At 33.1% G+C, this 15,931-nt stretch overlaps 3 protein-coding genes across 5 annotated transcripts; 1 reads left to right on the top strand and 2 right to left on the bottom strand.

Annotated features, from left to right (window-relative positions):
• The first annotated feature begins 891 nt into the window (after nucleotides 1-891).
• On the top strand, nucleotides 892-4,285 carry LOC125875651 (uncharacterized). 3 transcript variants are annotated; one of them, XM_049556657.1, is made up of 2 exons: nucleotides 892-1,114; nucleotides 2,828-4,285. In XM_049556657.1, the coding sequence occupies exon 2, from the start codon at nucleotides 2,849-2,851 to the stop codon at nucleotides 4,139-4,141; it is 1,293 nt and encodes a 430-aa protein (XP_049412614.1). In that variant the 5' UTR covers nucleotides 892-1,114; nucleotides 2,828-2,848; the 3' UTR covers nucleotides 4,142-4,285. The 3 variants fall into 3 exon arrangements, with proteins under 3 accessions (XP_049412614.1, XP_049412613.1, XP_049412615.1); XM_049556656.1 differs by having other exon boundaries at nucleotides 893-1,110; XM_049556658.1 differs by lacking the exon at nucleotides 892-1,114 and adding an exon at nucleotides 1,280-1,358.
• A 437-nt stretch (nucleotides 4,286-4,722) lies between these two features.
• LOC125877691 (probable inactive receptor kinase At4g23740) lies at nucleotides 4,723-6,507 on the bottom strand. Its single transcript, XM_049558917.1, has 2 exons — nucleotides 5,412-6,507; nucleotides 4,723-5,333 (listed from the first exon to the last, which is right to left on the bottom strand). The coding sequence occupies exons 1-2, from the start codon at nucleotides 6,505-6,507 to the stop codon at nucleotides 4,723-4,725; spliced, it is 1,707 nt and encodes a 568-aa protein (XP_049414874.1).
• A 2,976-nt stretch (nucleotides 6,508-9,483) lies between these two features.
• LOC125877177 (probable serine/threonine-protein kinase WNK11) lies at nucleotides 9,484-11,856 on the bottom strand. The gene is made up of 3 exons (XM_049558512.1): nucleotides 11,729-11,856; nucleotides 10,774-11,274; nucleotides 9,484-10,118 (listed from the first exon to the last, which is right to left on the bottom strand). The coding sequence occupies exons 1-3, from the start codon at nucleotides 11,729-11,731 to the stop codon at nucleotides 9,702-9,704; spliced, it is 921 nt and encodes a 306-aa protein (XP_049414469.1). The 5' UTR covers nucleotides 11,732-11,856; the 3' UTR covers nucleotides 9,484-9,701.
• Nucleotides 11,857-15,931: the final 4,075 nt, after the last annotated feature.

Raw genomic sequence — 15,931 nt, 5'->3', positions numbered from 1 at the left:
GACTCATGGAAGAAAGTATAACGTATGTAAAGTGTGAGAATATTCGTAAAGTAATTGTAGACTTGAATTTACTTATTTCGTTAAATTCAATAGTTTTGACACCAATTTTGTATTTATGCTAAATGTTTATCAAAGTTCAAATCTTATATGTGTTTTGATTACCTTGTAAGCTTTTCAGTAAATTTCATCTAGATATTCAAACTACAAATTATTTCAATTTAACATATGAACACATGTTTCTATTAAGCATTCTTTGTTTAAATTTTAATAAAAACTTTTGTGTGTGGTCTCAATAAGTCATAAAATCTCGAACTTGTTCCAAATTGAATTTGATATATATAATTAACGAGATAACATAGTCTATACAGAGTTATAGACGTTTGAGAACACATACAATATTTTTGTTCCTACTTTAAACTAAAAGAGTATCCAAATGAAATTTACCTATAATTTAATTTTATAGCATTTCACAAACTCATTTTTAAACTTCCATCATTTTTACGAAAGATCTTTGTTTTCACCCATAAAAAATAAGAAAATATTATTCAAGAGATTGTTTTCACAATTTAAAAAATTATCGATATATTAAGCTTGATTATTTAATATAAACAATAACATATTTAACGAAACTTCATTAATAGATATAAAAATATTATTTTCGATAAACCATCGATCATCGTAATTTATAATTTGTCACATCCGAAGAAATTTGCAGGTAGTAGACACGCTCCAATGTGCAGACACCAACTGTATAAACGCACTAAAAAGTCCATTCATTGATTGGAGTAGTGAGCCAATGGCAATGGGTCGGCGTCTACTGTGGGGCTAATACTTAACTTTTTGTATTAAAAAATGCAAAACAAATCCTAATACTAATCTACAAAAATTAGTATAAAATTCCAACAGATAGTACAAAATTAGAGCACAAATATTTAGGGGACTTTCTGACAAATTTCCAAATCCACTACCATCATTCTTGTTGATTTTATTCTCTGCAAATCTCAATTATTCTTCTCCTTTGCTTCGTTTTTTGAGTTGGATTTTCTTCATTTTCCATAAAAGATTACTCTTTTGGATAGTTTTTTGGCTTAATAATCAGAGACTCAATCTGTAAGTAAGAATTGGGTTCATGGACTTTTGATTGTTTGTGTTGTTATTCTTTGACTTTGTTCTGGTTTTTGCTCAATTCTTGATTTTGCACTTGTTTAGTTTATGTGTGAGACTGTTTTCTGTTCTTGATTTTGAAGCCAGTTTTGTGTTTTTTGGTCTTGAAGGGGAAAACTGAAAAGAGGTTAAAGATTGTAGCTTTGTTCTTGTAGATTTGGTGCTGGATTTAAGTTGAATAGTTGAGGAGAAAGGTAAAGATTGTAGCTTTATGCATTCTCATGGGTGCTGGATAGCTAAACACTTTATGGGGTTCTGTTTGTAGGTTTATTTATTTTATCTTTGGTGTCTGAGTTTAGTTTTAACACTTTGGGAGGAAGTTAAAGATTGTAGCTTTATTTGCTTCTCTGAGGTGCTGGACAGTTAGTACTTTATGGGGTTCTATTTGTAGTTTTGTTTATTTTATCTTTGGTGTCTGAGTTTAGTTTTAACACTTTGGGAGGAAGTTAAAGGTTGTAGCTTTATTTGCTTCTCAGAGGTGCTGGATAGTTAATACTTTATGGGGTTCTGTTTATTTTTAAAATCAGAGCTGTGTGATTTGTTACTTTAAGGTGGGAACCTGAGTTTTGAAGTGATTCTTTTTGGTGTGTTTTGAGGATTTGTCTCTCCTTCCTTTTAACTTTTTTTCAGTTTGGTATGAGTAAAGCTGAAGTCTTTTTAAAGTTAGGAGAATTGATTGAGTTAACTAGTTGACTAGATTCTGAATTTGTGCTTGTTGATGAGTTTATGTCTTGAAGGGTAGACTTGGAACGACTGTAAAGTTGTATCCGTGTGACCTAGAGGTCATGTGTTCGAGTGATGGAATCAACCAATGATGCTTGTATCAGGGTAGACTGCCTGAGCTTATGGTTTTGATTCTTTAGCATAATTTCGGTATATTTCCTAATTTTGATTGTTTCTGTCCATTCTATGCTATAATATCCTTCATCTTAAAATTAACTAACATGTTGCTCCAATCTCAAATCTTTCACTTTAGGGTTATTTTTATTCTATCCGAGGAAGAAGATTGCATTTTTGTTTCCATTTACTTCTTTCGGTTATGAATTGTATCTGTGTGGAATTCTTCTTCTTCTTAACATGATCTTGTTATTATCTTTGATCTTTTATTTGTCATGCTATCATTTATGAGCTCTGAATATTGTCACTTGGTCCAAATATGTATCTGAGTTAGGTTAACGAGTTTATTCGTTAAGGTTTTCACTTTAAATAAAGCTGCTAGTTCTTGTTTGATGGAGCATGTTACACATTAGGTGAATTCCACATTGAAATAGGAGAGGAAAGTTTAAGAGCTTTATAAGGTATAACACAAGTTCACGTGATACGCACACTTTTTGGCTCGATGATTGCATAGCCCAAGGGACAAATCCATGAGGTCTGTTGGGCCAAAGCGGACAATACGTATCATGGGTTTGGGCTGTGACATGTAGTGTGGAGGGACCATTCGTGGGGGGCTAGTTCTTATGGCAAACTCCAGTATAGCTGTTATGTGCTCCAAAACAAGTTTGTGTTAAAAACATATATATATCTACTCCTTCAATTACTAGTCGTTCCTCTGTTATATGCTATTTAATTTATGGAGATCATTCAGTTTTTGCTCATAGCTATGTGTTCAGTTTTAGCCGATGTGATATCTGATATTGATCTTATCCTTCGAATTTCTTAGGTTCTATTTGTGGTCAGCTTCATGGATTCTCCACAGTCTGTTGTGTCACCATTTAAGGGTTCCTCCGTTTTCGCGGACTCTGAGAAGCAAAGCAATGAGTTTTTCAGCAAGAACCCTTCTGGCCTATCCCGGGGAATTTCTGCTCATAGAGAGGAGGCCGAAGTCTGCAACATGGAGGACTTCATTGGTGTTCTCGACGTGTACGTACATCAGGCTAGAGATATCCACAACATCTGCATTTACCATAAACAAGATGTTTATGCAAAACTTTGCCTTACAAGTGATCCTGAAAGTTCAGTCTCCACTCAAACCATTAATGGCGGTGGGAAAAGTCCAGTCTTCAATGAAAATCTAAGGCTCAATGTTCGTACGATAAAATGTTCTGTTAAATGTGAGATATGGATGATGAGCAGGGTGAGGAATTATTTGGAAGACCAATTGTTGGGATTTGCACTAGTCCCCCTATCTGAAATCTTCTTGAAAAATGGAAAGCTAGAAAAAGAGTTCTCTCTTTCGTCGACTGATCTCTTTCACTCCCCAGCAGGATTTGTGCACTTGTCCCTTTCCTACAATGGAACTTCACCTGAAGTTATTGAAATTCCTGCATTTCCCATATCAGAAACTGATGCATCTCGGACAGACAGCGAAGCACGTGAGTCCCTTCCAAATGAGTTTGACAAAATTGAGTTCCCAGATCCTAAGATTGTAAATGAGAATAATCTTATGGTCTCCGAGTACTTCAATATGCCAGGCAGTAATCCAGATTCTCAATGCTCGGATAGCTTGGTCTCTTCTGATACAGAAAACCAGCTCAGCCCAGAAGTTGATGTCCATATGGAAAATGTTCCAAGTGAGGTTGCTAATTTCCACGAATATCCAAAGCGTGATTCGCCTCCTAGCAGCATATCAACCATCGACTCTCCAACAGCTTTGCATCCCGCAAGCTCTCAGTCCTCCGAGACCCAAGGAGCTTCCAAGTCTCCAGGGGAAGAATATGCGTCAGCCTCTAAAGAATGTCCCACAGGTAAAAATAATGTTGGAAATTCTGAGAGCAACATATCGGAAAGCAAGCCCCCCAGTGCATTTCCAAAGCCAGTGGTCATTGAGCCAGAGCAAAAGGTTGTGCAACAGGATATTGTGGATATGTACATGAAAAGTATGCAGCAATTTACTGAGTCATTGGCAAAGATGAAGCTTCCACTGGACATTGAAAATGGGACAACCAGTTCTGAGAATTCAAGTTCAGATCAGACATCGCAAACACCCAAAAGCACTAGCTCACGGGTGTTCTATGGCAGCAGAGCTTTCTTCTAAGCTTTTGTGAATGGTTCTCGAATGACCTATAGCGCGATTAGGAGCAAGTCTAAAAGGATAAGTGAACACTAAGGATTTTATGAATGTGGTATTTATCCATTTTATCTTGTGAATGCTTAAAATGCTCTGAACTAATCAACTTTTGTCTGTTGAAGACTTGTTTTACTTCATCAGTACCTTGTAGTTAATTAGAACTTTGTTCTTAATTTATGCTCAGCATTTCCCTTGGAATAATTTTGAATATGTGCTGTGCTATTTCATCCTTAGTGTACTACAACACTCCAGTCTAGACCTCCCCCCGCCCCTCCCGGCCTTGTCGTGCCTGCCTTGCATGCTATTGTCTGATATTAGTATCTGCAACCAGTAATCAGCTCGAGTTCGATGAAGAAAAGTGTTGTTGTAGGCTGATTGTCAACAGAAGAAACACTGTTTTTTTATAAGATATGAAACTTACATGAATAGTGTTTCTGCTTTCATCCACTCACTTTGAATCTTTCACACAACTAGCTACACATTTCAGAAAAATAACTTGAAAGAGTCTTAGGTAAAAGTTCACATACATAAAGAAGAAAGCTCTCAAACTAAAGAGCATACACATGCTTCATTGAACCAGGGGTGGATTCAAAAGAAGTCATAGAAGAAGGAGAAATGTCTTCTTGATCATTCACAATTTCTTCGATTATCTCCAAAACCTCTGTCATAGTAGGTCGTTCCTCAGGCAAACGATCCACACACTTGAGTGCAACGTTTAGTAGAGGGAAAGCATACATTTCATAGTTGGAAACTTCACTATCAAACACTTCTCCAGTCCATTCTTCCCTCACTATAGATTTCACCCATTTGACAAGGTCTAATCCTGTCTTCTCCACAACTTTACCGGTTAGCAGTTCCAGCAGAATCACCCCGAAGCTATAGACATCAGTTTCTTCTGTCAACGTTTTCTCAGGGGCTGTATAACCATTGTCTTTATAGAGGCAACTTTTGTCAGGGTCTAGAAATTTGTAATATCCATACTCACTTATCAATGGCTCCCCGTTTTCGTTTAATAGAATGTTTGATGGCTTGATGTTGCCATGAGGAATGACATTGCCTTTCTTTGAACTTCTGTATAAGTACGCGAAACCTCTTGCAATGCCAACTGCAATCGACAGCCTTAAGTTCCATGGGAAGTTCCATTTCCCCTCTGCATAATCTGCAACAATAAACAACAACAATATGATATAAAATTCTGAATTGCAAGATGAGAAATTTGAAGTTCTTGACTACTTACTTTCGAAAAGTGTTAGTAGACTTCCACTGTTCTGATATTTGTAGATGAGCATTTTTTCATCATTGCTAGAGTAATAAGCAACAAGTGGAAGTACATTTTGATGCTTCAAGCTCCCTATCTTTTTCATCGTTCGCGAGAACTCCTTGAACCCCACTTGTAGTTTCTTCAGTCTCTTGACAGCAAACACACCACTTCTACTGATATGAACCTTATAAAGGCTGCTGCAAATGCCTTGTTTTGTTAAGTTAGCAGTTGCTTCAAGAAGATCGTCCATCGTAAACTTCTCAACATCTTCCATGAAGAAGTAAAGTTCTGAGCTTTTCTCTTCAGTGTTACACACTCCATCCACAACTTCATCTGAGGGAGTTTTTCGAGGAGACGGATAATCAACTACTTCCTTTATAACCTCCTTGTCCTTAACTGTCCCAACACATCTCATATACAAGAATACTAAAACTACAAACACAATCACAGTTCCAAGAGATATGAGTACCCAAACCATCAGACTCACATGATGATTCTTTGTCTTCTTATCGTCACTTACTGTAGTTGAAGATGAAGATTCTTTAATAGTTACACGTCTCAACGCGTGTAGACTCATCATACGTTGTGAATAAGTGAAATTGTTCTTAGAAATGTTAAGTTTTTTAAGATTCTTGATCCTTGTCAATGACTGCATTAGTACTAATGAGTTTCCACTAAGAAAGTTGCTGCTTAGATCAAGAACAGTTAAACTTTTACACGATGATAGCGATTCAGGAACAGTTCCCTCAATCTTATTCCTAGCTAAGCTAAGAACTCTCAAGTTTGAGAGTTTACAGAGTGACTCTGCATCAATTACACCACTAAGATTCATGTTCTCAAGTCTTATTTCTATGACTTCACCGGAACGTAAATCACACTTAACACCATGTAAATTGTAGTAACAAGGGTAAGAAAACAAAGCATTTCGATCAACGTTTAGTACATTGTTTGGATCAATAGCAACAAGAAAACTGATAAATGATTTGGATTCGATAAACTCGCCACCATTACAGAATCTGATAAAAAGAAGAGAAAGTAAAACACTTACAATGAACTTGAGAAGATTGTCCATCTATTTAGCTAGATGAAATGTTGTTGTTTGACAGTGTACAAGGTTACTAAGTGTGTTAACATATGATTTCACAACATAGTATTATCCATTTTTTTGGTATTTTCTTGTCTTTGTGACCTTGTTTTTGTTCATAGTTTCCAATGTTTTCATGTTTTGACTTGATCTCTAATCTACCTTGTAATATTCATATTCATACTATAATGACTAGGAATTGGACAAAGATCATATCTTTTATGAACATTACAAGGTTGTGGTGTCTTTACTATTGGAGCTTACCTATAAGTTCAAAGAATTTTCGATTTTTCTAGTTAGAATGGATTGGTCGTACGTATTCAATCAATAATTGTTTATATGACTGAATTGCTATTTTACTTGGTTTTGTGGGAGAGGAAAATGTTTCAAGAATATGAATATCTAAGTTGATTGGACTCGGTGTGCAGGTGTCTAGAGGTCGGATCCTTCACGAAATTTAAGATTTCGGGGGACAGATATGTGTGCGGAGATTCGGCTAAAAATAGTTCAAATATTTAAAAATAGAGTTGTTGGTTTAAATTATGAGACAGTATGCAAGGTATTTCATCAAGGAGAAAATATTGATCAAGATGAGAGTTAGAAGGAGATGAAATGACTGACGTAGAAATTTCTATATACAAGTTATATGATCTTCTTCAATTTCACCTTAGCTTTTACATTATACAATGTATGCCCAAATTTCCATGTCAATTTTAATCGAAGTACCCAAAATCAATTGACCTAATTCAATATGGATCTCACACCCATACTATACCATGTCGATACGCGTGCATCACGATTAGGCATCCAAACACTATTACTTATCTTTCTAACAAAAAAAGATATATTATCATACAACCCATCCTCAACGGTAAGTGTCCACACCATTCGACTAGGAAATCACGGGTTCAGATCATGTAAATAGATTCTCACAAAAATACAAAGCAATGTTTCATTCAATAGAGCCCAGTATGATTTGGCCCTTCCATAGGCCACACAAATAATGAGAGTTTAGAGCACCGAGTTGTGCTTACAATAGATGTAGAAGCAAAATTGTTTGCGCAACTTCATGGTTTGAAAGTAGTTTGTCATTAAAGCTTAATACAAATCAAAATTAACTCCTCCATTTGTCGCACCTCTATTTTATGGGACAACATTTTACGTATTAAACATTTTTTTTAGATATGTCTAATACATACCATTTTTGTATTTGACCACTTTCTTTAGAGATCGCATCACATGCGTTAATCAATAATTACTAACAAGATAAAAGATATTTAACAAATTTATTACTTCGGATTAACTTGTCCTCCCATGTACATTAACATGCGAAAAAAAATTAATTGCTTCATAAGTTAATAATCAGTAATTACTAACAAGATAAAAACATTAACCTTTTCTGAATTAACAAGACCAAAAAAGAAATATTATGTCCTAATAAAACCTTTAATAAAAAATTGTGTTATGAAAAACGTGCCCAACATATTTTTTTCTTCAGAGAAGCAGCCACTTGTCTGCTTTTGTGAGGCACTATGGCTTAAGTGATGATTACATTAATCTTTAATTAGTATTAAACTAATTAAACGAGTTCTCATCACCAGAAAATTTCAAATAAGAGAAAAAAAATTAATCTTTGACCATAATCTTTTAATATCCAAGTTATTTAAATGAAACGATTTTCTCTTTAAAAATTTATCAGAAATTGATATGATTTGATATAAATACTAATTACAACTACATTTTTCTTAATTTTGGTATTATTTTTATTTTATACAACCGTGAATAGAAAATATCATCATTAAATAATATAGTGCAGTATATGAGGTTATTTCTTCCTTTATTAAAGATCTCGAGTTTAAATTTTAAATATGAAAAAATACTTGATATACTTCCCTATAATATGAATATCGAACACGGGCGAGAAATAAAAAAAGACTGTTATTGGACCCTACAAACCAAACCGGCGGTCGACGCTTGTGAAGAAATTATTATGTTTCATATGGCCCTACGCCGTATAAAAAACAGCTGTTTTTTTTTTCTTTTTGGACCTTTTCCTACTTTTCCGTTTCAAACTTTTTCTTTTTCCATGTAGTGCTAATAATTTTTTTTTATTTTGTGTTCGATATTTACTTTCGAGTTCGATTAATTCAAATTTAGTTCAAAATTTATTTTAAACGCAATATATTTCTTACTAAAAACAACTTTATTCTGGAGGTTCAAATTCTAAATTTTTTATCAAACATGAAAAATTACATCCAAATTAATTTCATATACAAAATCAGAAGAGATAAAGTGAATGTTTACTTTGTTTCTATTTCGCGGAGATAGACATGTTATTTTTGAAATATCTTTATTTTAAAACTCTAATTATAATATTTTTTTATTAAAAATAAATAAATATTTATCACTTTGCGATACCGCACGATAAACTTTGGTGGTGGTGTGTATTGACTTATCCTTTTGTGATTCGATTTGTTTAAAGTGGGAAATGGCAAATGCAACACACGCCAACAAATATTATTGGTCTTTTTCTTTATTAATTTTATAATAATATTTTAAAATTAATGGGATGTGTTTAGTCCAACAAATTGAAAATGGGACAGCGGGCGACAACTTGAGTATATATGTCAACTGCTTCTTTACTTTGCTTACAAGTTCCACCTCATGTTTTTTTCCTAAATAAATAAAAAGCCATTACATTATACCAAAGGTTATTTTTGTTTTCTTTTGTTAAAATTTGAATCAATCCACATTTTTGCTTTTACCAATTCCAAAATTTTGACTTGTCCCAATATGAAGATTTAGTTCTCCTATCACTTCAAGGGTATGAAAGGTTACCATGTTTACGTCAAATTAATACATGTATAATCATATGTAACCATAATTTGGCATAAATATCTGATGCGAGTGATGTGTTGTCCAATCGGAAATACAATGAAATGAATTCAATCTTCAAATAGTATTTAGTAACAAATGTATGTACAAACTCCTTAACCAAAATCCACTCTTTTCTATTGTTTTTTCTTTTGCAATAGTTTCATAATAAAAAGCAAAACCATTTTCTTTTATTCTTTTTGGAAGAAAAGGCAAAAACACTACAACCAACAAATCAACACCAAAAACTCCACAACAAAACCTAATACAACTAACTAATATACTAGCAAATAATAGCAATGGCTGACCTACGCATGCCAAAAGTTGTTACTAGTATACTCTTCATCGTCGTTTTCGTCATCATCATTAATATCATTAAAGAAAGGGTCTTGAAGGAGTTCAGAAGCAGAGGGTCTAACCCTAGGCTGAGCAAGACACTTCTCAATGAACTTCTTGACCTCAGGATCTTTAACCTTGTCCATGGCCTTAGGCCTCACTCCGGATATTACCTTCTTGTATATCTTCACCACGTTATCACACTCACTATAAGGTAGTTCCAACGTCACCATCTCCAAAACACACATCCCAAACGAGTAGATATCAATCAGCTCAGTATAATCCTCATCATACAACTCCGGTGCCATGAACTCTGGGGTTCCAAGAACCGAATGTGCTGAATGACTCTTCCCTACTATAGTTGCAAAACCCAAATCACCAATCTTAACCTATTTCACAAACACAACACAATCATTCATACTCCCTTCGAAATTCTGAAGTTCATAAAACAGACATTAACAAGTTAAGACATCGATAACAGTAAAGACCAACATGAGTCAAATAAAAATCAAATCTTGACAATCGGTGAAATGAATACTACCATAAGAACAACACTATAATGTTCATCTATTAAATACTATCATCAAAGGTATAATCAACATTATCCTTTTTTGGGTTGAACAAAATAGCTATGACATTGAAGAGTTAATAAAGATAAGGATAATACTAATAACAGATAAAGCAACAACAACAACATATCCGGTGATCCTGCAGGCTGCTCGACTAAACATGGTAGAATAACAGATAAGGCAACAACAACAACATATCCGGTGATCCTGCAGGCTGCTCGACTAAACATGATAGAATAACAGATAAGGCAACAACAACAACATATCCAGTGATCTTGCAGGCTGCTCGACTAAACATGATAGAATAACATATAAAGCAACAACAACTACATATCTGGTGATCCTGCAGGCTGCTCGACTAAACATGATAGAATAACAGATAAAGCAACACCAACTACATATACTGTTTCCGGTAGACCCTCTGCTCGACAAAACATGATATAATAACAGATAAAGCAAGAGGTCAATGATATACCTGCCCAATATTGCCATTAATGAAGACATTACTGCAATTGAGATCCCTATGAATAACACAAGGTTCATGAGTATGCAAATAGTTCAATCCCTTAAGAATCTGCTTAGACCACTTCTTCACTGCCTTCATCGATACGTGTTTGTGTTTCTTCCTATATTCTCTCAAATTTCCCGAGGTACAAACCTCGGTTATGAAATTCAACGTGTTGCGATTTTCATTCCTCCAAACAGAGTACAATGCAATTATGTTCTTATGCTTTAGAGTTTTCAATAGCCGAACCTCCGAATACAGCCGGTCAATCACCTGCTGATCATCCATGAAATTACGCAATTTCACTTGGTTCCAAGCTACTTCAATCCCTTCTTCCTGATCAAACGCTCTGTACACCTTCTTCACTGCTCCATAACCTAATAGCTCGTCGTACCGCCCATATCTCCCCGTCGGATCCAGTTCAATGAACGGCTCCGATTCCCGATCCGGATCCACACTCACGCTCTGCACCTTCACCCAGATTTTTTATTTTTTAAAAAAAAACTCCAAATTAGTTGAAATTTTCACCAAAATAACACTTTCTATAGCACAACAACTAAATTCCAAGCTATTCGAATTGAAAACAAATCTAAAAGTATGTTTTTGAACATTTGGATTTATTCATCAAATTTTCTTCAAAATTCGCCAAAATTGAACTTTTTTTCAACGCTTTTTACAGCAAAAACAACTAAATTCCAAACTATTCAAATTGAAAACAAAACTAAAAGCATGTATTCGAACATTTGCATTTACTCGTCAATTTTTCTTCAAAAATGAGCCTTTTTTTACACTTTTTATAGCAAAAACAACTAAAATCAAGCTATTCGAACATAAAAATGAAAAAAAAAACACAAAAAAAATGAAAAATCAGTTGTTTAAACTGTTGGATTTATCGATAAATTAAATTGAATAAAGAAATTTTTACCATGTAGTGCGAACGTTACGTGAATTTGTCTTCTACTTCAATGAACTGAGAAGCGAAAAAGCTGAACTCTTTTGCTTTTTTTCTCAAAAAAAGTAATGAAACGGAAAAAATAAAGCATGGGAAAAAGAAGAATTGAAGGGCTTATGGTTGCTGGTATTTATAGGAAGGTTTTAACTATGGTTAAGTTTAGACTTTTAGTTGACCAAGTTTATTATACCACGGTTTAAAGTTGGGTTTAGTAGTTGCTGGTCAATTAATTACTCGGATTGGGTGAAAATTAAAATATTTTTAGAATCCGGATTACACGTGGGAAAATATTTTGGGTAAAAATACGGCCCAGTAAAAACCTAAATGATACTTAATTCGTATTTATTTTAACCGACTGCAAATAATAGAAAAAATGGCCGGCTTTTTAATGATTTAAGATAATTTTGTGATAGGTTCGGATCAAGATTTGAAGTTTATTGATTACAAAATTCTAATCTATCTAAATTATGAGAGAACTACTAAAAATAATCCTGAATCTGGTGCAAATTATTAGTTTCATTCCGAACTATTAATCATCGTAAAACACACCTCTACTTGATTGATTTAACTTAGAAACATCTCGAACTGCTACATGACCGAACAAGTGGTTTCAAACTCTTGTAGGAACATGAAACTCTTAATAAAAAGTCGAAATGTTATAGAATTGAGGTGTATTTAAGTTTAGTTGGTCAAGTAAAGTGATGTTTTTAAAGTTGTAAATGAAACTAATAATTTGCGTCGAGTTTAGAAATTTCAATACTTATTTGTTAAATTATTGAATTCTAAAAATAAGATAATAGAGACATATAATTGAGGGAAGAGGCTCCTCTCCAGTACACTAATCTTTCCAGTTGGTCCAGTGCATATTTAATTTAATGACATATGGCAATTTTAAAATTTAATGGTTCATATTTATTTAAATAAAGCAGCCTTTAAACCATGATCAAATATCATTAACCATAGTTATTACTATTTCTCTTTCTCTCTCCCCTCTCATCTCTTTCCTTCTCACTTAATTCTGCAACAAACGTTTTCTCAATTAGCAAAGAATTTACTTTTTTAGCAACAAATCGCTTTTTCTTTCCATTATTTTCACACTGTGATAAAAGAAGACAAAATTCAACTAATGAACTTGGGTTATAAAATTTAAAAAATCCAACCCATGAGACTACTTCTTTGAAGCTTGGTTCGGTCACAATGATGATGCACAAAACTTTGTCGTCTTCTTCGTAACATCAATTTTTTCAATTTGGAGTTTCTGCAAAAGCCAACTAAAGGATCTGGAAAGGGCACGAAAAATGGGTAGGAAAATATTTTTTTATATACTTTTTTTTTCTGGTGAAATTCTCCATTTATTTTTTGGATCTTCTTTTCTTGNGGTAATTGATTTACAGTTAATTACTCTTGACATTTTTTTTTGTTGCAATTTCATCATTTTCCGATTTGTATTCGTATATCACTGAGATTTCTTTTGATTTTTCAGATTTGTATATCTAAAGATGAAGATGGTGTAACAGTTGAGGTAATTTGTATAAAATTATTTGTATAAACTTTTGAAGTTTGGATCTACAATTTATTGTATATTTTCATACAAATCCATAGTTTGTTTAACCGAATTCAATTGTATATTTATGAGGTAAAACGAAATCTCATTTTAGTTTTTCAAATAAATTACATTTTACTGTATTTCTTTGTATTTGGGTTTGGTTTGGGTCAAATCTGTACCCATAGTTGTATAATTGTTATTCAAATTGTATAATATTATTTGTATAAACTCATCAAGTTCGGATCCACTGTTGTATATTTGTTGTTTTCATATGTACTCTTGAGGTTTGTTGTTTGTATAAATTCATATATTCGTAAACGCATTTTCTCTAAAAACTACCCCCTCGATAACGTAGTCAATGTAACAGTTTGCATCATCCCATTTTTCAGAATATATTACCAAAATATTGATGGAAGACATTCATGTACATATAGAAATAACTCATGTATACATATACAAACAAGATTCAAAAATATACAAACACACATTCAACAGACAACTTTTCCACAAAATAAATAATGTAAAATTATACATATACAAATATACAAGTCCACAAATCAAATCTATGTCAATTATACAACTACAAACGTAATTAGTTAACTTATACAAACAACTTTTTCACATAATTTCCACCCAACAATCAATTATACACATACAAATACTAATTTCATCAAGTGTAATTATACACATACAAACACTAAGTTATACGATTCTACAAATAATGTAAAATTATACATATACAAAACATACAAGTCTATAAACAATCATTGATGATTATACAATTACGAACGTATACAATTTGACATAAACTATAGTAGATTATACAATTGATTTCTATTTTTATACATTTACTTACTCAAATTGCAGATATCAAGTTGTATGTCTCGATCAATTCAAATACAATTGAAAACAAATTCTTCTCCCGAAACTCCAATTATCAATGGAGTAATTAGTTAATTCTCGGCTTATTAAAATACAATTGTAAACAACTGTTAGAATGAAACTCCAATTATTAATAGAGAATTTATACAATTACATATACAAATCAGTTCAATTGCACTATTTTTTCAAGTTCTTCATCTACATAAATGCAAATAAAATACGAATCAATGCAAATCAAATATACGTTTCTAGCCGAGAAAATTGAGTTGCCGCCGAGATTCGATTGGGTGTACTAGGATGAAATCAATTGGGTTGTACGAAGAAGATATAACTGGTAGGAAAGTCTAACGAGATAATATTCCGTGAATTAAGGAATTTTATACCTTTTTCTAGCCGAGATCACCGCCATAGCTTTCAAAAATTTGAATTCAATTTTGTAAAAACTTTGAAGAAAACAGAATTGCACAGCCGATCACCACTGTAGCAACTTAAAAATATAGCTACTATTAGTAATTATGAAAACTTTAGCTAATGAGAGTAATTAATTTAATTATGATAGCTATATGCGAAAGTTTNAGACAAAAAAAAATCGCTAGGTACGACTTACAAGTTAGATCTTATAATAAGTTCAGTTCTAAATCATTATATGTTAGGTTTATACGCTAACTTTATAAGACCTAACTTGTCTCTTGTGAATTTTATATGGACTTATGTTTCGAGACATAAGTTCGATAGCATGAACTTGTCCCTAATGATTTTTATCTTTTTTAATATTAAGAATAAAAAATTGTCTTCCAAATTAGATAACACTAAATTTAAGCTTCACGGAATTTTTTATTGAAAATAATTTTATTTACCAAAATTAAGTCATGGTTAAGGATACTTTGAATAATAAATTTTCACTAAATTTTCTTACATAAATCGTATGAGTAAAAATTAAAGACTATCCCGAAATAGGGACGGTACGGGCAAAAACTTGCGTACTGCCTGCCATCCAGGCCCATGGTCTATACTGAAAAGTCCAGTTGTTTGGCCCAAACAAGTTAAGTAATGGATTCGTTTATGTCATGGCCCTCAAAATTAGATGGGCTTTTTCCAAACCTAGGATTTGCATTGGATGGCCAATTTATATGTACTATTTAAGTTATATTTATATTGACAAAGTATTTCACATTTGGCCTATTATTATCAAACGTTAGACGTGGTTATTGCTCTTCCTTTGCTTTTTTGGTTTTTTTTTTTCACCTGGTGTTTAGTGTCTGTATTAAAGCCCCGATTAAATTTGAGTCGCAAACTGCTAGGTCCATTTGGGTTGATGCTTCCAACAAAATTTTCTACATATCCAAGACTCGCCAAGACTTTTAGTTAAGGGTGGAGCAGTCTCACCACTTTACTATAATTCATATGGATTCCTTTGTTGCTTCTTCTTCCTCTTCTTGATGAATTATAACTAGTAAAATCAGTCATTAAGAGTACATAAAATTTTAAAAAGTGTTTTCTTTTTATAAATTTGACATACTTTACTTAGCGTCTTAGTTTAAACTTTCAATCGGAGGAAATCGTTTGATTCATGGATACAGAAGACGATAAATAAAAACTGGAAAGATAAGATGTACACAAATCTTATCTCTATCTTTACGGAATAGAAAAACTATTCCCGATAAATCCCCAACTCAAAAGAAACGGTATTTGAATCAGAATTACCAAAAAAAATATGAAAACAAAATATCAAACGTATGATAATATAC

Source organism: Solanum stenotomum, chromosome 9 (assembly GCF_019186545.1).
Source record: "Solanum stenotomum isolate F172 chromosome 9, ASM1918654v1, whole genome shotgun sequence".
NCBI lineage: Eukaryota > Viridiplantae > Streptophyta > Magnoliopsida > Solanales > Solanaceae > Solanum > Solanum stenotomum.
The sequence above is the reverse complement of the archived record's forward strand: the minus strand, read 5'-3'. Positions and strand labels throughout refer to the sequence as shown.

What these genes read in the sequence shown, in the direction of transcription:
- LOC125875651 (XM_049556657.1), top strand. Translation starts at nt 2,849, where the DNA reads ATGGATTCTCCACAGTCTGTTGTGTCACCATTTAAGGGTTCCTCCGTT.
- LOC125877691 (XM_049558917.1), bottom strand. Translation starts at nt 6,507, where the DNA reads ATGGACAATCTTCTCAAGTTCATTGTAAGTGTTTTACTTTCTCTTCTT. An exon ending in TCTACTAACACTTTTCGAAA is followed by an intron (nt 5,334 to 5,411) that starts GTAAGTAGTCAA and finishes TTATTGTTGCAG; the next exon opens with ATTATGCAGAGGGGAAATGG.
- LOC125877177 (XM_049558512.1), bottom strand. An exon ending in TTAATGGCAATATTGGGCAG is followed by an intron (nt 10,119 to 10,773) that starts GTATATCATTGA and finishes TTTGTGAAATAG; the next exon opens with GTTAAGATTGGTGATTTGGG.